Source organism: Durio zibethinus, chromosome 9 (assembly GCF_047325235.1).
Source record: "Durio zibethinus cultivar Kanyao isolate XHJ-2024 chromosome 9, ASM4732523v1, whole genome shotgun sequence".
Classification (NCBI taxonomy): Eukaryota; Viridiplantae; Streptophyta; class Magnoliopsida; order Malvales; family Malvaceae; genus Durio; species Durio zibethinus.
This window is the reverse complement of record NC_143170.1, coordinates 4,359,517-4,381,429: the sequence shown is the minus strand read 5'-3', so window position 1 is coordinate 4,381,429 and position 21,913 is coordinate 4,359,517. Positions and strand designations below refer to the sequence as shown.

The window sequence follows — 21,913 nt, the reverse complement described above, 5'->3', positions numbered from 1 at the left end:
AATGATTGGCTTCTCTTTTTTGTTTAGATGAAGCAACGTTCACCGTTTTGATGAAAAGGAGAGGAGAGAGAGCTCTAAAACGGGGAAGGTGCTCAATGACAAAAAGAGAAGAAGAGTATAAAAAAAAAAAGGAGAGAGAATGGTTGTGGAAGAAAAGAAGCTGCCGGATCTGATTTTTTTTTCCTCTTCTGAAACATTTTTGACAAGAAAAGGGGAGGAAAGTGGAGTTTGTATCTGCGATGGCGGTGGCAAAAGCAGCAGGCGTTGTATATATACATGATAATCACATGATATTTTCTCCCATTTTCAGTCTTCTCTTTACCTGTGCATGTGATGTGCAAACAAAACCTTGGCTTCGGTTCTTTTGATCTTCTATGTCTTCATCCAGGTAACACTCTCTTTCTCTCTGTATGTGTAGTGGTTACTTTTTTTTCATATATGGTTATAAAGTTTTGTGCTTTCTGCAATTTTTTGTTTTTTTTCAATTCAGGCTTTTTTTTTTAATATAAACCTTGGAAGGAGGGGGTTGATGAAGTTCGTCGATTTTCAGTATGGGTTTCTGATTTTGTTTGGAGTCTGAATTGGGTTAAATAAAAAAATGGCGCTTGGATTATAGATATTTTTGTGACAATAGTATGTAAAGAAATAAAATTTTATGGTTTTGATTTTGATTTTGATTTTGTTGTTTATTTTGATATTTGATGTTAATGTTATTTATTAATTTGTTGATACATTATGAATATTTAATAAAATATTAATATATGTTAAAAGAATTCAATCATTGTCACATTATTTATTATCACATCAATATCAAATAAATTTTTAAAATTTTACAAAATTTAAAACAAAATTTTAAGTATTTTAAATATTTTTAAAAATTAAAAATTGAAATATTTAGAAAAATTAAAAACTTATGATAATTTAAAATTTTTCAAAAAATCTTAAAATTTAAATAAAAATTCTTAAAATTTTTCTTAAAATTTAAAAAATTCACAAAAATCTAAAAAAAATTTAAATTTAAATTTTAAATTTTTTTAAAAATATCTAAAAATTTCAAAAAAAATTGTAAACAATTTTTGAAAATTACGAAATTTGTTTTGAATCATACAATTTTAAATTTTTTAGATTATTATTAAATTTTTAAGTTTTCTTATTTTTCAGAATCTTTTTTAATTTTTTATAATTTTTTAAGAATATTTCAGATTTTTGAAAATTTTTTATTTTTTTGAATTTTTTTAAATGGTTATGAATTTTTTAAGAATTTTATATGTTTGTTAAAAATTTTAATTTTTGTCATTTTTGAAAATATTCAAAAAATTTTAAAATTTTTTTATTTTCATTTTTTTCAACTTTTGTGAATTTTTTTAAAATTTTAAGAAATTTTTATTTTTATTTTTATTTTTTGAATTTTTCAAAAATTTTTATTAAAATTTTGAGTTTTTTGAATTTTTTAAGTTTTCATACTTTTTAATTTTTAAAAATATTTTATATATTTTAATTTTTAAAAATATTATATTTTATATTTTTAAAAATTTTAAAATATTTCTTTTAATATTAATGTGACAATCGATGTGTTTTTTTATTTAATCTTTTTAATAAGATATCATATATATCATATATCATATCTAATATGTATATATATATATATATATATATTAACAATATACATAAACAAGTTCGTCACATGGTCATCTACGTGGACAACTCTCTTAAATGAAACATAAGATAGTTTTTTAAAAAAATAAGATAATTTTTTTAATTACAATTTTTATATTTTTAAATTTATTCAAATATCAAAATTATTCAAATTATAATTGAAAATCAAATCAATTTAGAGATATATTTTTTAAAATTAAAAATATGAAATATGGATTTTATATTTTAATAAATAATTTTCGTTGTTTATCAAATCATTTTATTTAAAAATTATTTAATTATCAAAATCTTTCAAATATATTTTAAAATTACAAAGATTAAATTTATCTAAATCTTTCAATAATCTTTTTTTATCTTGATTTAAAAATTATCTTTTTAAAAAATTTACGTAAAACATTAAAAATTCAAACAATTTTATATAAGATTTTGAAAATTTAAAAAATTTTCATCTTAAATTTTTAAATAATAAGACCATCAAAATTATTATATCCATTTGAACTCTAAGTATCAAATTTATATTTCAAATAAATGCGAAAATTTTAATATTATCTTTATTACTTATTATTATCCATTTTAAATTTTAAAAAATTAATTAAAATTATTTATTTAATCATAATTGTTACTAAAGAATTCGTTTACAAATTTAATATTACAAATGTAATGTGATATACATCAATTTTTTTTTCAATAATTTTTTTTCAAAGTATATTCTATTACTGTTGCAATTTGTATTTTTTTTGTCTACAATTTTTTTCAAAATATATTTTATTGTTATTACAGTTTCATTCTTATTAAAAATAATATTTTTTTCAATTTAGTTTTTCTTTTTTCACTTATTTTTTAACATTTTTCATATTTTGCATAATAATTTAGTCAAGATTATTAAAGTGAAAGTATGTTAATATTTCTCTTATTATTTAATTTATCATTTAATAATATATATTTTTATTTTTTAAAGAAAAGCATAATTTATTTTTATTTGATATAATCTTATAAGTGTCTAAATATAATTTTAAACAAAAATATCCAAAGGAAAGACATAATTTTTTTTCTTATTGTTTTTAGCAAGTTTATTTTTAATGACAAGTCAATATATATAAATTTTATATATGGTATGAGTTTTAAAGATTTGAATATAATTTTAAAAAGAAATTAATTTGTATATATATAATTTTGAAAAAAAATAATTTATATATATACACATATTCATATTAAATAAATAAAATTATTCCATACATCGCACGGGTTATAATATAGTATATATATATATATATTTTATTACAATATACAAAATTACCATATAGTATTCGCTGACATTAATACTTACGTGAACAGTTTCTTTTTTCAACATTTAAAATAATTTCTAAAATTTTTCATTATGGTAAATTTTTCATTATAATGACACTTAAGATATTTATTAATTTTAAATTATTTATAAAAAATATATATTTTAAAAATTATCAAATTATCTAAAATTTTAAAATTTAATCAAAAACTAATGTAAATTCTAATGAAATTCTTTTCTCTTGTTTATCACCTCATCTCAATTTAAAATCAATTTTACAATAATTTATCTTTTCTAATTTATTTGCACTTAACATGATTATTTAAATTTATCAAAACTTTTAAAAATATTATTTAATATCTTTAATATTTTTTATAAATAATGCTTATATTATCTTCAATTTTTAAATATATTAGTTATAAACAAAGATAATTTTAATAACAATCAATCAATTTTAAAATAATAGATTTAGATATATCTTAATTAAAATAAATTTTAAATTTAAATCAATATTTATCATAGACTTTTAATATTAATATTATAAAAAAATATGAAAAAATATATAAATACCAGAACAACTTCAAAAAAGCTCTCATTGTTGTTAGTTTTTAGTTATATAGATTTTTCAATGCCATAGGAAGCATATAACCTAAATGTATTTTCTTTACTATTAATTTAATCTTTCTTTTATTAGTCTATTCTTGCTATGACAACTAACATGTTTTTTATGATGATAAGTACTATTTTACTAAGCATACTATTCACTTCATGAGGTAAGATTTTTTTGTTTTCAAATCAACTGTAACTTTTTTGTTCTATTTCTCAATTCATAATAAATTTAAGGGTAAATTACATAAATATACCTTAAGGTTTAACGCGATTTGAATTTACCCCATGAAGTTTAAAATGTGACACTTAAGTATTCTATAATTTGTTTTATGTATATTTACCCAAAATTGTTATTTTTTTCATTTTTTATCTTCTTCATTTTTAATTCATCTTCTCTATCTACAATTCATTCTTTTTCTAAAATCAAATGAATTCTCTTTCTAAACAACTAAATCCAAAACCACTGAAAAACTGTTTTTCACAAACCCAAAAAAGTAATCTCAAACCAAGATACAAAATTTTGATTTTGCTATTGGATGTATGGTATTCTTTGGTTGTGTTGATTATTCTTGATTGAGATTTTCAATTTTTTTACTTATCCATTTGTATGCAAATTTTAAGTTTTATATCTTTTTAGGAATGAAATTTTTACTATTAAGAATTGTATCAAGCATCAAACAAACAATCAATTTTTATTTGGTAGCCACAGAAAACTCAAGGATAACAAAAAATGATTCGAGAAACCTAGAAACAAACCTAGCATCCACAAAAAAAAAACTCTTAGAATCCAAATCTACCTTAAATTATTCATATACAATAAACCCACAAAAACAATCACAAATCCACATAATAGCCACAATAACTCATTAACAAGGATTTTTTTCTATGGGTTTCGATTAAATTTTTAGGGAATTTTTGAGTTTTTAAAACAGAGACAGAAAGAGGAATGGGGAGAAGATCAATTGACGACACACACCATAATAATATACTTTTTCAACATTTGATCCCCCACTTGCTGAACATTATGAGGAATTCATGTTTTTAGCCTAATTTTTCTTTGAAAAGTTTCAATACGAAAAAAAAAAATTAAGGAAAAAGTTATGGTTTATTGATTAAGTGTTAATGACATTAATGAAAATTAATGAAATGTCACATATACACAACTCAGGATTATGTCACTTTTTACACCTTAAGGGGCAAACTCAAATTGCATTAAATCTCAGGTATATTTATGTAATTTACCCTAAATTTAATTAGAACCACTTAAGCTAATATTTTTTTTATTATGATTTTAAAACAAATAAGAAAATAAACTCAATAAATTTGTTTCATTTATTTATGTAGATGAATCACAATACACAACTAAATAACCGTAAGAAGAAAATCCGTGTCAGATAATTTTTAAACTCTAATAAGTCATGTGTGGTCACTTTGATGGAATTTCTTGAGTCTAGAGTTAGCAAGTAATTATCTGATTAGATATTTTTTTTTGGAGGATAAATGTATAAAACACTAAAATTTAAATATTATTATCTGATTAGATATTATCTATAGATATAATATTGTATTACAATATATATGAATATCTTATAAGATTTACTTATGTGTAATCTTATGTGTACAATTTATTTTGATGACACATCATATAGTTTTAAATATATGATCAAATAAACATTTTTGCATGACTACTTACATGCATAATCTATACATAAGATAATTCTTTAATTTTAATTATTTATCAAATAATTTTAAAATTTTAAAAATTAAGTTTATCTAATATTTCAATTTTATATAAACTTTAACTTAATTTAAATCACAAAAAATCTCAATTAACTTTTATCATTAATATATATCAAAGCCAAAATTCATATGCTAACTTTTAAATATTAAATATTTTTCGATTAAATCATTCCAGTTTTACTCACTTTTTGACTTTTTCTTATACATGTTACTTTAAATATTTGAATTAATTATGTGTAAAGCATACAAATTAAATATAATTTAGATCTATTTTTTTAAACTAAAATTTTTCAATAATATACATATATCTCTTTTAAATTTAAAAATTTCAATATATTCATAGATTTCCTCGTAATCTTTTAATATTTGATATATTCTTTTTAAATTCAAACAAATTAAAATAAATTATTACATCTTTTGAACTGTCAAAATCTTTTAGTATTTTTTTCTGTTGAACTTACATTAATTACGGGTTAAATATGAAGTATGTATTTTCACATCTAATAATTATACAAATATATTATTTTTATTCAAATTCTCTTTTTAATGCAAATTTCTTAATATTTTTTAATGTGTTGATCAATAATACAATTAAGTTAAAGTATGTCAAAATTTTTTTTAGTTAGTTTTAGTTTTTAAAATTATTGTTTATTTTTAACTTTTTTTCTATTTGCTTCACACTTTCTAATTATTTTAATTTTTTTATCAAGCTCACAGTTTTTAAACACTTAAACAAAATTTGTAGGTATATATTTTTTTTGTTATGCCAAGAAAAAATTATTGAATAAAGAAATTAGTTTTATATAATTTATAAATAATATATATGTATTTCATTTGTTAAATTTTTTATATTATATATTGAGTTTAACTTTATGAAAATCTTCTTCTATGTGAAGATTCTATTTTAAGTTTCAAATAATTGGTTAGTACTTAATCTTATTATATATTTTTTGGACATATAAAACTTCTCTGGTTTTTAATATGCAATGTTATATTTATTATAATAGTTTATTAAATGAAAAATGAGAAACAAAAATAAAGTAAAGAGAATAATAATTATTATTATCTGATTTGTAAATTTGTAAATAGTTATCTTATTAACTTTTATATTATCATATTTTTTTTAAGTAAAAATAATAATAACATGAATTGTGAATATGAAGATTAAGCTACAAAATATTATTTTTCATGAAGATAATGATAGTAAGTTTTACTTAATCAATAATTATTTTTTAATTTAAGAAATTTTAAATTATTTTTTACTGTTTGGTAATTTAAATAAGTTTTTATATATTTTTGAAATTTAAGTAGGTCTTTTATATTAATTATTGTTTTTGAAATCACATGAATTTAAAAATGAGAATTAATTATATTTCAAAGAAATTTATTTTGAATAAAAAATAATTTTCTTATCTCTTGGTTACATAAATATTTTTATTATAAAATGATGTTTAATTATTGACAAATATTTTAATATAATTTTTTAAATTTGTTTGTAGTAATAAATTCTAATTAATAGTTTTTTAAATTTAAAATATTTTAATTAATAAATAAAATTAATTCGTGCGATAAATATTATTAGTCATCCTTAGTTTACCGACCCGATTTTACAGCTCCTTGTAACGTCTTCGACTGAAGTAACTTTTTTTCTTTCGTCTGTTCACTCTTCGTCTTTCCTTCTCTTCAGATCTTTTTCGATTCCGTTTGGGCGTTGCACGCAAATCCCTCGTTCAACGCAATGTCAGAAACCACTCAGGAATCGCAACTTCAAAATGGATTCCAACCACAATCAAAACCACAACCTGAACCGGAAACCAAACTAAAATCTCAACCCGAATGGGAACCACAGCCGGAATCAGAGCTGGAAACGAAATCGGAGGAGGAATTGAAACTGGAATTGGTTGTAACAGATACGGATCCGAAGCCGGAGGAGGACAAAGAGAGCTCGATCCAATCGAATGAGGGAGCCAAACCAGCATCCACAGACAAAATTGCTCGTCCGGAGCTGCGAAAAGATGAAGGCAACCGGACTTTCACGATGAGAGAATTGCTAAGTGAACTGAAAACCGATGAAGATGATGCAGGCTCTCCTCACAGGTAACTTTTTTTTTTCCTATTTCCCTTTTGGATTTTCAATTGATCAGAAAATTACGCTCTTTAATTTGTAATTGAATTTATGAAGATTTTGTTTAGAAATCTCTGGATCTTTGGAATTCTCTGTTAATTTGTCTCCTTAATTTACATATGGAAAATTATTCAAGTTTTAACTGATCATAAAATTACGCTTTTCCTTTTTATATCCTGATTCCTGAATAGAGAAGCTGAAGAATTTTGTTTCTTGAATATCTATTGGCAAGCCTCTAGATGCAATTAAGGCGCGCCCTTCCTATTAGATTAGGAGTTCATTTTCATTAGTTGCACAGATGAGCAACTGTTCTCAGATCATGGTCCTCCGTTAGTCCTGAACTTGGATTTTGCTAGAAATTCGTTATCTTTGAGCTTTTGATGCAACCAGATCTGTTTTTCTGTATTTGTATCATTCAATCAGTTGCGAATTTCAAGTTTGACGTTAATTGTAGTCTTGCTCTATGTCTAACTTGGATGAAGGAATCCTAAGTTTTGGGATCTTGCACTTTATAGAAGTAAGTTAAGTTTATTTTCTTTTTCATGTGCTGCCATTTACGTAAAGCTTTCTTGGTCTTGTTGTAATAAGTATGATATCATCTTGTTCCTGCTTGTATTTCTGGTTTTTCTTGTGCTTGTAAACAATACCATTTTCTACCCTGTGATTTATATGTTCCAGTCAAGAAAGCATGCAACAAAATTCCTACCAAAACGATGCTGCGATGGAGTTGATCAATAATGTCACAGGTGCTGATGAGGAGGGCAGATCTAACCAACGGATTCTTGTATATGCTGCCAAGAGGTACTATCATCTTGTTTTTATTCACTTTTCACACTTTACTGTTGTATTGAGCTTGCCATATTACTGTTTCATAGTCCTGCTATTCCGTAGTAGTGATTTGCAGTCAAATTTTGTAGGTATGCTACTGCTCTAGAGAGAAACCCAGAAGATTATGATTCTCTTTACAACTGGGCTTTGGTTCTTCAGGTTTGAGATATTGATTCATTTTGATTAACATCTTTCAGAATTATATATCATGTCCTCATATTCATATTTGGCTAGGACACCTTGCAAAACATTGTCAACTTAAGCATATTGTAATCATTGTAAAATGTTGGATTGCTCTTATCATGTCCGCACTGTTCTTATTTGGCTTGCAGGAAAGTGCAGATAATGTTAATCCAGATTCGACTTCACCTTCTAAAGATTCCTTGCTAGAGGAGGCTTGTAACAAGTATGATGAGGCAACTCGTCTTTGCCCGACACTTCATGATGTATGCATGCTTGTCCATTTATGTGACGATCCTGTTGCATTACTTTGAATTTATGATTTTTAAAGTTCTGTTTAATTGGAAAAGGCATGATGATTGCGCAGAATGTAGAATCCAGATACGAAACTGAATACACAATAGAAACGAGTGTATAGCTGTATGAGTGCATATATATACACACAAAGAAAGGAGTCTGTACAATATATATATATATATATTTCATGATATAGCTTGACAGGCTTTCTACAACTGGGCAATAGCAATATCTGATCGAGCAAAAATGCGTGGTCAGACAAAGGAGGCTGAAGAACTATGGGAGCAGGTTCTGACTATATAATTTTGGTATTTCAGTCATAGACGTTTGTATGAGTAACACTAGCCTTTTTTTGTTGGAAAATTTCGGTGTCTTGTCATGGAAAACCTTTGCCGTGTGTGGATAAGATAGCATTTCCTTTTCTGTTTCATGTTAACCACATGCTGTTATATAATCCATTTGAATAAGGCCAAAGAACCATGGGAATTGGTTGACTGTAGAATTTTGGTATATGGTCAATCTAAAATTTATTACAGAAATGCATTGTCCTTGTGGTACTGCTGGGTAGTAATCCTTGGCCTTTTCTAATAATTGCCTTGTTGTAGTGAATAAATACCTTGAAGTTGGGTTTGATATAGCCTAATCATATTGTTATGGGTTTGATATAGAGCCCTCAGGTATGTTTGAAGTAATTGGTTAGTCTTGTAATTGTGCTAACTAGAGTGACTCTATCTTTCATTTTTATTCTACCTGTTAGTGATTTTAAGTATTCTTAAATCTCTTTCAGGCACTAAACAATTGGGGACTTGCTCTTCAGGTAAACTATGTTTTCGTGATGTTGATATTATAATTAGCTTCATTTATCTCCATTTCTTTCAAATTAAATTCTGAGTCTTCTTCTATGGAATCCTATAATGCTTTGCTTACTTTCATGTCTTATCATGTATTCTTTAGGAGCTCAGTGCGATTGTTCCAGCATGAGAGAAGCCAAAAATTGTGAGGACTGCAATTAGTAAGGTACAAAAGTCATTTGGAGAAATCAGAGTGCTTGGATGACTATAGGAACAACCAGCAAAGTAATTTGACATCTCATATGTCCTAAAAGAATAATTCTAGTTGTATTTTCTATTCTTACAATATCCTTTGCTTCTGATGCAGTTTCGTGCTGCAATACAGTTGCAGTTTGATTTCCATCGAGAAATATACAACCTCGGAACTGTTTTGGTAAGATTGTTGGTTATTACCAGTTCTTATATTAGATGGAATAATCCTATTCTCACCTATGATTTATTTCTTTGTGATATTAATGAGATTAGATAATGACTTCATTATCTGAACATTTTATTCAAGTTTAAGTGAAGCATAAATTCAAAACTTAAAATACCTATATTTTTAATTGCAGTATGGACTAGCTGAGGATACCTTAAGAACTGGAGGCTCAACAAATCCAAAAGAAGTTTCCCCAAATGGGCTTTATAGCCAGTCTGCTATCTATATTGCAGCTGCTCGTGCATTGAAACCAAATTACTCTGTAAGAAATAAGTGTGTTCTTGGAACTGACTAGATGTAGTATCACTTTCAGGCTATATAGGTGGCATAATTATTGGCTAATGAAATTTTGCGGCATAAATTTTACAAGAAAACTAATGATATACTTCTTCGTTTTCTCCTTAATTTAAAGTTTCAAAGTTATGCAATTTGACTTCCCATCTTAGTTTTGTGGATATGTTCTTATTTGATGTTTTAAAACGTACAGGTTTACAGCAATGCCTTGAGGCTTGTTCGTTCAATGGTTAGTATGTTATCTTTCAACAATATTTTTGAGGTTTATTGTTTTCTAAATTGATTGAATATTCCGTAAGTAATGTTGAGTCTATTAGCCATGAGAATGATCTCTTGCTGCTTTCCCTGGTTAATTATACTTTTCAAGGATTTTTTAATATTATAGGATGAATGTTTTTCAGTGTTATCCATGAATTCCTCATTTCTTTCATGTCATTGCATCAGTGCTGTTTTTAACTGTCAATTATCATGCAATGTAACTGAGTCTTTGAGCTGCACCTGAAACTGTTGTTTTGATTTAAAATGCCCTTCCCCTTAGGCACTTCAGGAGCATATCACCTACAATTCTTTTACTATAATCCTATAATTTTCCAATCATGATATAAAATTTTGTAAGAGTCCACCATTTATAAGTTTGGGCTCAGCATAAAATTTTGATGGATCTCACAATTCTGAATTGAGATCAGTTAATTGTACTACAATTATTGTAGGAGAAATGCTTCCTATGAACTGCATGCCTAATCCAATGTTTTTTTATAGTATTCCTTTGGCTTGGATGTAAACCTTTTCAATGATTGGACAATCCTTACTCGCATCGGTGTTCATTTCTTTTTGTTCACAACATAAGTCATTTCACATAACTGTAAAACTTTCAGTTAATATGGCCTAGCAATACCTCCTTGCAGTAGTGATCTTGTGTTCAAATCATAATAAACATAATTTTATTAAAAAATATAATGGCAAGGAACTCAATTCCTATTCTTTCTCCCTCTTCTTTTTTGAGTGTGTCTGTCTGTTAGGAAAGATGGTTTTTCTCATTTATGGTTTCATGTTTAAACCGGGCAGCTCACCTGGTGAAGAGAACTACTGACTGGTTAGAAAACAAATGGTTGTCACAGTCATTACTCTGTTTATACTCAAACGAATTAGCTGGGAAAATTATTTTCTATTACAAGTCTGACAAAAAAATTTTTGACAGCTACCTTTACCCCATCTTAAAGATGGGTATCTAACTGCACCAACAGTAGGAAACACAATTGCACCTCATGGTGATTGGAAGAGAAGAGAGTTCTTTTTGAATCATGAAGTGCTTCAACAGGTAAAAAACTGATTGGTTTTTTCATTGTCCATGGTAAATAAATATCAAGTTTCATTTTCATCTTTGCCTGAGTATGGGGATTCATTTCTTCAAGCCAATTTTGATATTTAAATGTCTGAACTTATGTGATTGTAAATTCCTTGAGAAGTTGGAATGAATCATAGAGTATGAGCAAATATGTGCTTGTTGTAAGTCACTTTCATTTTAAATTCCAGGATGTTATCTACACAAGGAAAACTAATATAAACTGTTACACAACGTACTAAGGGTGTGTCCGTGTGTATGAGAGAGAGAGAGAGAGAGAGGTGGGAATAGGGTTTATCTCCAGTTGATGCTGCTGGTCGATGTCAGTTTATCCTTGTATGCATTGCTTTACTGTTTCATTGCTTTGGCAGTCGCACTAATCTTGGACTAGTTAAAGGCCACATCTGTTCAGACTTTCATTTTCTTTTCTCCATATCCTTCTCTTCTATTTTCCAATTGAGCAGGTCATCAGAGTCGAGCGGAAACAAGTTTCCCGAAGCCTCTTTAGCAGAACTGCAGATGTAGCAAATATTGACAAAAGGGCCATCAGAGTTGATATTCCAGATATTGTTTCTGTATCAGCATGTGCTGATCTGACTTTACCACCAGGTGCAGGCCTCTGCATTGATACAACTCGGGGTCCAGTTTTGCTGGTAAGTATATCATGCTTTATATTTTCATTCTAAAAGTTTCGTCTCAAATCTTAATAAAGGAATGACGTCTTTCATGCTGTTGGCAAACTTGACAATTATTTGCTAGATGTGCCAATGTTTGTCGTTTGGATGCTATTTTAGCAATATATATATGTATGGCAATCCAGCTTTAGCGAGTATTGTCTGCACTGCCCTTCAGGTTGCAGACTCATGGGAATCCCTAGATGGGTGGCTTGATGCTATCCTGTTAGTTTACACAATTTATGCACGAGGTAAGACTGATGTTCTAGCGGGTATCATTACTGCCTAATTATTTCTTATATATTGATCTGACATTTTTTGTCGAGGTTTTTTACGTCTGTCTTCAAATTTGGTTGAATCTAGTTTGATTCATGTATATTATCAAAATTTTTGGAATACTGTAAGGTTAAGCTAATTTCTGTCAAATTATTCATTTGGCATCTTAAATGATATCATATTTCTTTTCCTGCGTTTTATATCCTTTGAAAATTCTAAATGTAAAGTTGGAGGGTGGATTGAAGTTGAACCACTCTTCACTTCCCCATTTGATGATATCCAGTGTGATCGAGTGGTTTTAGACTATTAGTTTGATCTCAATTTGGACCCTTGCCCTTTTTGTCTACTGATTGGAAACATTATTGGTTATACCCAGTGTACAGTTTTTTTTTTTTTTTTTTTTTTTTTTTTAATTTTTGTAAAGAAAGTACTCTGGTTTTTATCCTTTCATGAAAGTGCCAAAGTAATGTAGACTTGCAGCATTTATTATGCTATCTTCCCAAAGATTGAAGTTTTTATTTTCAAAAAAAAAAAAAAAATCTAGTCATCGACCACTCGGACACAATTGCTGCTAGCGTTTTGTTCTCGGATCTGCGTTTAAACTTTTTGTTCTTTTTTCTTGAACATTTTATCATGATTTCTCTGCTCAAACTAGCTTTGCATGTTAAGAAAGATGGAAAATTATAAGGATGAAAGACTTTATTTAATCAAAATAGTTAAGTTACAAACTATCAAATTGATTATAAATTTTAAATATTTAACAAATTTTTTTATCTTCGTTTCTTTTCCTTTTTTTACTAAGCAAAGCTTAAGTCTAAGACCGCAGAAATTTCATGCAAATGGGAGGATTTATTTTGGCCAAGGCAAGAATTGAAGCAGGGAGAACCCATAGCCCTTCTCCGCATATTAGTCCAGAAGCAACGGCTGGAACCATCATGTCAGCCTTCTTTGTTTTCAGCTTGTGCCAAACAAACACCACCAAAGTCCCCAAGCACATGTCAATCGCAAAATAGGCCCCAACTAGAAATGGCACCGCCATGGCCATTGGAAGTGGCATCCATTTCCCTATCTTATGCGGTGAGAAATCTCTCACCAAATTCACTGCCACTGCAAAAGCAAAGAAGCCATAACAGAGTTGCAAGCAGTGCTGAGGCAGGGCCGAAAAGCCTTGTACGGCGAGAATTGCCATGTTTCTGTATATCAAGGCATACGGAGCTTTGAACTCTCCATTTGGATTTCCAACATCAAATGCCTTGTAGAAAAGAAAGAAACTAAGAGGCGCTGTAACGCAGCCAATAGCCGTCCCAATTGCCTGGCTCAAGAACATTGCTCTTGGAGAGGTGAGAGTATAATGCGCTGTCTTGAAATCTTGCATTAGAATGCAAGCAACAGAAACAACAGATTTGATGAGACCACATCCGGCAAGCCCTGCGACCACGCCGTTTTCCTTCCCCGACAATGCCGCTAGCAGAAATAGTGCGACTTTCCCATAGTTATAGGCCATGTTCATGTCAGTGAGACCAGCCCCGTATGCATTGCAGAATGCCAGAGATGGAGCTAGAATGTAAGCTACAACCACATAGTACCATTTGAGCTGAGGAAACATGATGGGGATCACAATAATTGACATGATAGATAATACTACATATCCGACAATGCCTATCCACATGGGAATGGTTTCTCTAAGGAAAACTTCGTTTTGTTTTAGATCCTCAGCTGTCTTCTTCAGGTCATCCTCATCAGCTGCAAGCAAGGACAATATATGTTGGTTACTCACCGTCAAAAGTTCACTATATGACATAGAGCATTGATGAACTCTTTAGCTTTTACGCCGCCCCGAAAGGAGAAGATAGGAATGCTGCTCAATTTACCTGTATTTCGGTTTTTGTTCTTCAACCTGCCATGGATGTTAATAAGCGTGAAACAGAATATCTTGAGGAAATTGTAGAGGCCATCACCGAGAATGAGAGCAACAGATACAAAAACCTGACCACCATAAAATTATAGGTTATAAACATTGCTCTGTAAACATTTTTATAGAATTTTTTTGAATTATTAGGGAAGCGAACTTGTTTCGGGAAAGAAAGAAACTGAGAGACCTTGTAGCCATATAAACTTTTCATACTGCTTTCTTGTAAATCCTCAGAAAACCAATCCCCTTTAAGCCGATTAATGAGTGGCCACATTAGTCCATAAGAGAGCACGGCTCCAAAAAGCAAAGACAAGTTCACGAGGTGGGAACAGATCATTCCTGTCCCGACAAAGGTCAGGCTAAAATCAAAGAAGAATCTGCAAGAAACCAAGAAATGATTAGTCACATAAACAAGAAGCAAAAAAATAAATAAAAGGAACGATATGCTCAATAACATTTCAGGAACAAAGACGTACGTTTGCTTCCAGGCTTGCAATCCGAAAGTAGGAAACTGTTTGAAACCACATCCTTCTTTCCCAGAGAAAAACCATTGGAAAAACCCCCACAGGAAACTAGCTGAAAAATACTTCACGAATCCATGCACCTGTTTCCTGCAATAATGATGATCATATTCATACGTCATAACTTCTTCTTCTTCTGTGGTTTGATTCTTACATACTTTTTGAATAGATTTGTAACAACCAACAAAGAAATGTTAACTCTAGATGCTTACTTGGCCGACTCATCGCCTTGGCTATGAAAACCATTGATGAGAACTGCAGTTGCTAAGCCACTTGGATAAGTCAACTTGAGGTCTACTATCATGACCTGTACAGAAGAAGAATTCCCATGAAATTTTTTTGAACTGTTTCCATGAAAATTTCTTTCCCCTTCGTGACATAACTTGGTGCAAGTGATCCACAACTGTTTATAACAAGGTCATGGTGATGGAGAAAAAAAGTTTAAGAGCTGTTGATCAGATATACCTTTCTGAGAGGAATTAAGACAAAAAGACCAACAAAGCAAACTACAAAAAGGAAGCCAGTCATCCAACCAAATCCTGGTTCTTTCACAGTGGATGCAGCGTTCCCTTCAGTGTCTACTCCAGACAATTCATACGTTTTCCTGTTTAACCCTAAAAGATAAGAAGCAAATCCACCTGCAGTCCAGATAAAAAAAAAGTGGTGATATCAGGAAAGAATTGAAACTAGCCTGAAAATAAACAAGGAAATTTCAAACGTTGCTTATGCTTGAAACCTCTCTAACCTCCAACAGCGATGCTGTAACATGCAACTGCACATGTTTGTATCATGGTGTTCTCTTGTCTTGTAAAAGGTTTGGACATAAATCCAGCCTTTTGAACAGCCTTTGTCCATGTCCGGATAAAAATAAAGGCAAGAAGAGCAGCCGAGACATTAAAATGGGGAACCAAACCAACTGTGAGGTTTAGCTTCATGGCTATCACACTGTAAATGGTTCCGATCAGAATGCTTACGATGATTCCCCTGACTGTGATTTGCTTTGTCCATGGTTCTATTGTCCTTGAACCCTCGGTTTCTTCATGTAGTTCTTTCAAGTTCTCTCTCTGATTCTCTTTCTTATAATTCACTTCGTCCATGCTCATTGTTGCTCTGCGAAATTCAACGAAGACTTGACATCAACAGAATAAAGAAAATGAAATTGATCACCACTGACAAAGCATGTGAAATGATTAGAAAAGAAAACTAGGCTATTTTTGTGGGAATACAAATCCAATGCATAATATATATATATATATATATATATGTCACCTCGGTCTACCTTGTACTTCTCATTTTCTTTTATTCTTCTAGCTTTGATAGACGGATTAGAGACTTATTGCATAATTTCAAACAAGTTGTCAAGTGGTTCCTTGTCTGCTTCTTTTAGAACATTAAAATCCTTCTCAATGAACCAGACACCATGAAACCGATGCGGATCTTAGTTTCCTTCTTAGAATCCCAGCCTATAACTAGCATTCATATATAAATATAAATCATTGAACCACCAAAATATCCCTCCTAATAGTGTAAATATGTTGTTCAGAATCTACTTGTAGTTTCATTCACTTGCCAATTTGACAAAGTAGAAATGACTTCTCACACAATCGGAAGAAAATAACATGTAATATAGTGCTTGGTATGAACTATGAAGGTGTAGGCAGGAGATTATAATATTTATAAAGCTCATAACTTTAACAGCTTACTTAACGAGCATTGGCCTGATTTGATGACCATATTATTGACCTCTCCTTTTTTTTTCCTAGGCCATTGAGTTGGTTATAATAGTATTGTCAACAAGAGAGATTCTTTTTTTTTCCTAAGTGTGGTTTAAACATGATTTAAGGAAAATTGTTAAGTTGTGGCTATGTGGGTCAGTCATCCAATGCAACAGAAAATGATGGAAATTATGTTCATATTGAGGTTTCTCTCTTTCTTACTGGTAATATCACCCCCATTGATTTTTGTTAGTGTAACAAGCCATAATATGGAATTTGGGATAGGCATTCATCTTCTTGGTGCATGTAATGCTTCTTTCTTATTGTTGTTGACTCTATTTTCCTACCCTGTTAATTTCTACTCTCGCAACACCCTGACATCAGCAATTGTTATGTCTTTAACAGTTTCCTATTTGTCGGTTCTTTTTTTCTTTCATGTCCTCTCAAAATCATTTATGATAATGTGAACACATTGAAAAAACTCGCAGCAAATAATCACAATCAACCATCTACAGACAAAAGTACCCATTGACAGTATACATTTTGGCTGAAGTGCAAAGATATATAGTAATGTCTAATCATATGAAAACCTTTTACCATACGGCACTGAATCAACGTTAAATAAAAAGGAAATCTAATTGATAAACTTCTTCCCGCTCAAAATTCTTCACTTCTACAGTTTTATCCTCCTTCATATTGACCAACCTAAGAGTAGAAAAATAGAACTTTCTTTTCTACTGGAAGGGGATGGCTCACAGTCACAGGATTCACAGCAAGTAATTATGTGTTTATAAAATTAACCAGCCGAAGTTAACAAGGAACAAACAAACAAGACAAAACCAAGAAATCCAACTAGAGAACTTGACAAACAATTCAAGCCTCACATTTTATTGCATATAATTCTAGCTTGTAGATATTATTATAAGACTGAGGTTAGGACTTAGGATCTGAAAAGTGTTTTACCTTCTTATTATTGCCTTCTAGACTAGTCAATTATCATTCATGAAAGACCAACAATTTAGTGTCACTAATATTTATTTCCTCTTTCCCTTTCAGTCAACTCTTTGAACTGCACTACTTTTTTGTTCGTTTTTTCTTTCCCACTTTAAAGCATTAATAGCTAGTCAAACGGTAAGCAAAAGCCTCTTGCCTCCTATGCTGACAAAGCCTGTCTTATAATCAGAGTAATGAAAAAAGTTCCCTTAATTTCTTTTTTTTTTTTTTTGTGCATAAAATTGAAGTTCATTTTCGTAAGAGATGGAAAAAGAGAGAGAGAGACAAGAAGTAAAGGATGTGTAAATGGTGTCGTGGAAGTGTAGCCTTCTTTGAAAACTAATGGTCTTGATTCTTGACCCCACCACACGCTGCAGCCAAAACTGTGGTCCCAGAACGTGAAACTGCTGGAAAAATACAAGATATAGACACCCATTATTGATGTTGATAATGTCATAAATATCCCATTAGTTCATGAAAGGCTGGCGGAAGAGTAAACCATAAATCCAAATTTCAGGCTCCTGATGGTTAATTGTTTTACCCAATGGCAGTTGTTCTGCTTCTGCACTTATTTATAAATACATCTGAAAATTATTCAGTCGTCATATTCATATATAATATCTTCAGATAATGATCAAAGGCCAAATGTCCTCTCATATATGCTCAAAATTTTCATGCAATTATCAGTATAATATATATGTCAATAAGTGATGTAAATTTTGATCATTTTATCTGCAAAAAGAGTTAATAATTAAGCATGTATAATATTCTCAGTTTTCTACATTTCAGAGCAATGGTCCTGAATTGGGTGAGGGAACAAGCTTGTTGTCAGTAAGTAATGGTTTTAAAGCTTTAGTCAAGCTATCGAGGTTTGAATATGTTCAGTCGATTCAATAAATTTTAAATTAAATGATTTAAAATTAAATTAATTGAATTATGTTATTATATTTTTATGAATCGAACTAAATTTTTTAATTTAAAAAATTAATCAATTAAAATTAGTTTGATTAATGTTTTATTAACTGAATAATAAAAGAAAATAAATTAAATTGTATTATAAATTCTTAATTTCTTATATTTAAAATAAATTAAATAAAATTATCTAACAAAAAATTCAAATACCAAATATTAAAATAAAAACTTTAAAAATTTATAATAAAATGGACAATTCATATATTTTTAGTTATATATATAAGTTTTATTATATTTTAGTTAATTTAATTTTCAAATTAAATTAATCAAAAATCAAAATTTTGTAAAAATTATTTTCAATAATTAATAAAAATTAATTTAATAATAAATTAATTAATCAAATTAAATTAATTCAACCTATTAATTTGATTAAAACTGAATTTTAAACATCGTAACATTCAATCAAAATTAAAAGACTTGCAAGACATAGACAATTAGACAGAGGTGTCGAAACTGGTATGGCAGGACGCTCAAATCAAAATCAGTATTCCGTAAATAAGATGATAAAGAGGGAGTAAAAATAAAAGTGAAGACAAGAGTGAACATAAGGCCTATGTGCTATGGGAAGATAATCTCATGTGCATTTCTGTTCTTTCAGTGCCAGATGCCAATACATATTGTATTGGATCACTATGCCATGTAACCCACAATTTCGCGTGCATTCAGAATTTGAATTATCAGGTCTATTAAACGTAGAAATAATAACGGATAGAGCCGAAAGTAATTTTTATTTATTTTAAATTTGATATTCGATTTGATAAATTTTTTATTTTTTTATATTTAAATTTGATTTGATTTGAAATTAATAAAATATTATTTTTAAATATAAATATAAAATTAAATAAATAATTTAAAAATAAATTTTTTTTATATATTAAATCGGATGAAATTTATTCAAAATTTGATATTGACTTGAAATATAATTTTTTATTTTAAAAAAATCGATTCTAAAAAATCGTATGAAATCAAAATTTTTCGAAACGAATTTGACCGATATCTCTAATTAAACGTCAATTCTAATTTCGAATCCAATTTAAAAGATTTATTTATAGTGAAGTTGAAGTTGCTTTCAAACCAGAGCCCAAATGGCACTTCATCCAATACCAAAACGGCATTTCAAGCGGAAAGAGATAGATTGCCACAGCGCTATTGACAACTCTCCCGAATTGTAAGAAGTCATCATCTCCCCACCGAAAGTCACATGGTTGCTAGTTGCGGCAGTGTCCAGTCGGAAGACAGCTCCAATTGCTTTTGTCATATCAGACGACTAATTCTCATTTTTCTACAAACGTGGTTTGAAAATTTTATCACCAAGCAATTGCCGTTAACAACATGCCTCAAATTCCTGAAACAGAACAAGACACGTTTGGATGTTTCTCCGTAATATATGTTTTTTTTAATCTTTTGAATTATAATTACGTTTCGAACTCAAAATTCTCTTTATTGAAGTCGATCTTAATATTACGGAATTAACAGGTATTTGAGATTCAAAACTCTTATCTTAAAACTGATTTCAGTATTGGTTCCCTTTTAATCATTTAGCAGCGAAACAAAATGATTTAAGATTTATTTAAATGGATAATAAAATTAATTTCGATGATATTAAAAATTATTATAATTATTATTAAAAAAATTTCATAAAAAATTTATATTAAAAATACGATAAAATCTAAAATCTCACTTAACAATAGACTTGCCTAGATTCCCCTATTGTAGGCCTAACCCTATTTTCTAGGCTTAAACGAGCACTGCTCCTTTACAAAAAGCCCAGCCCCAACTGAGAAACGAAACCAAAGCTCTACCGGCGTAAATTGACAAGTCAACTGTCATGGATGAATTCGGATTCACAATCAATCAAGTTGTAATAAGCAGCCAAGAGGAATCTCATCAGTATCATAAATTGAAGATAATTATTTCAGTTCCAAACAAAAGAAAGAAGCCAAGAGTATCAGCCATCTATGGCCCCAAAGTTTGAAAATTCCACAATCAAAACCACAAAGACACCATCTTCGTTACTCAGCGCAACTAGATAATATCACAATGAAAAGTTTGAAAATTCCATCAAGTTACCTCTTATCCGACAAGAATTTATAGCTGTTGTCTTCTTGTACATTTCGACACTAAAACCGTGTGCTATCACCCCCCTTATTCTCCAAAACCGACGTCGCCTGAACCGCCTCTATCGCCTCCACATCCACTCTCTTGCGTTATAAATCCCTCAAAAAATATTTCAGATTCCATTTTTGAAACCAAATAAAAATAAAAGATGTGTAGGTCTTCGGATTGTTATCACGACTTTCGCTCCAGCGATCAAAGTCTTTTGAAGATCAAAGCTTTCTTTATTCGTTTCTCGGGTTTGGGTTCTTGTGCGGAACTGTTATCCGATTCGCTCACCCTACTCTACTCACCAAGAATCAACGAAACGGCACTTGAAGTTTCCGGGTCCAATATCCGGCCCGATTCCTTCGCGTTCTTGACTCTCCATCGGATGGTTAAAGTGGAGACGAAAGTTGGAGAGGCGATATACGGGAGCAGAGAGCGGGTTCGCGCCGGGGATGGGGTCCGGTTCGAGGTTTATTCAAGAGAGGAAAAGGTGTTGAAAGGGATTTTCAGAAGAGAGGAGGCGCAGAGGTGGAAAATGGAGTGCAAGTGCGCGCTGGAAGGAGGGGATGGGGAAACGGTTGCCGTTGAACGGGCGATGGCGGATGTCTGCGTGGCTGTAGAGGGAAACGTGGCGATCTTAGAGAGGGTGGAAATGTCTGCGAGGAAGAGGAAGAAGAATAGGAGGGTGGGTTTTAATCAGCTGGAGGATATTCCAGAGGAGAGAGAAGGGGAGAGTGAATCGGACGGTAGATATTGCTGCAGTTGTTGGGAACCGGACAGTAGTGGTTTGGAAGGAAAGTGCGAGGCAGATTGTGGTGGGAGGCAGGTGATGGACACGGATGCAGAGGGCGTGAGTTGGGCCTTTGATGTGGGCATTTGGGTGATGTGCTTTGGGATTGGATACTTGGTCTCCAAAGCCTCCGCCAAAAGCTTGAGGCGCATGAGAATCCTATGACAGTGTAAATTATAAATTATAAAAAATGGAAATGTGGTATTGGGGCAATTTTTCCAATCTCTTATTCTAAATTTGTTACCCAGTTTTGGAAATTTGGAAGTCAATTAACAAAACAAAAAATCATAAAATGAAATGACTGAAATGGGTAAACTATTAAAAAGTTACTG

The 21,913-nt window shown here is 30.1% G+C and overlaps 2 protein-coding genes and 1 pseudogene across 5 annotated transcripts; 2 read left to right on the top strand and 1 right to left on the bottom strand.

Annotated features, from left to right (window-relative positions):
- The first annotated feature begins 248 nt into the window (after positions 1-248).
- LOC111307970 (protein HLB1-like) lies at positions 249-12,746 on the top strand (annotated as a pseudogene). The gene is made up of 14 exons (XR_016345063.1): positions 249-388; positions 6,978-7,387; positions 8,094-8,216; positions 8,333-8,402; positions 8,576-8,689; positions 8,925-9,008; positions 9,508-9,537; positions 9,675-9,737; positions 9,879-9,944; positions 10,123-10,251; positions 10,477-10,512; positions 11,482-11,601; positions 12,090-12,278; positions 12,478-12,746. The product of XR_016345063.1 is annotated as a protein HLB1-like (transcript).
- A 510-nt stretch (positions 12,747-13,256) lies between these two features.
- LOC111307951 (metal-nicotianamine transporter YSL1-like) lies at positions 13,257-16,755 on the bottom strand. Of its 3 annotated transcripts, none has more exons than XM_022906339.2 (8): positions 16,712-16,755; positions 15,754-16,118; positions 15,474-15,646; positions 15,221-15,315; positions 14,964-15,098; positions 14,675-14,864; positions 14,447-14,561; positions 13,257-14,318 (listed from the first exon to the last, which is right to left on the bottom strand). In XM_022906339.2, exons 1-8 carry the CDS (start codon positions 16,720-16,722, stop codon positions 13,390-13,392), a joined length of 2,013 nt encoding a protein of 670 aa, XP_022762074.2. In that variant the 5' UTR covers positions 16,723-16,755; the 3' UTR covers positions 13,257-13,389. The 3 variants fall into 3 exon arrangements, with proteins under 3 accessions (XP_022762074.2, XP_022762066.2, XP_022762081.2); XM_022906331.2 differs by having other exon boundaries at positions 16,288-16,753; XM_022906346.2 differs by lacking the exon at positions 16,712-16,755 and adding an exon at positions 16,278-16,650.
- A 3,565-nt stretch (positions 16,756-20,320) lies between these two features.
- On the top strand, positions 20,321-21,803 carry LOC111302715 (NADP-specific glutamate dehydrogenase). The gene has a single exon (XM_022898493.2). The coding sequence runs from the start codon at positions 20,955-20,957 to the stop codon at positions 21,744-21,746; it is 792 nt and encodes a 263-aa protein (XP_022754228.2). The 5' UTR covers positions 20,321-20,954; the 3' UTR covers positions 21,747-21,803.
- The last annotated feature ends 110 nt before the right edge of the window (positions 21,804-21,913 follow it).

Excerpts from the sequence above, each read along its gene's own strand:
- LOC111307951 (XM_022906331.2), bottom strand. Across the intron at positions 15,316-15,473 it reads TCTTAATTCCTCTCAGAAAG|GTCATGATAGTAGACCTCAA; the intron begins GTATATCTGATC and ends TCTTCTGTACAG. Across the intron at positions 14,319-14,446 it reads GAACAAAAACCGAAATACAG|CTGATGAGGATGACCTGAAG; the intron begins GTAAATTGAGCA and ends CCTTGCTTGCAG.
- LOC111302715 (XM_022898493.2), top strand. The coding sequence starts at position 20,955 with ATGTGTAGGTCTTCGGATTGTTATCACGACTTTCGCTCCAGCGATCAA.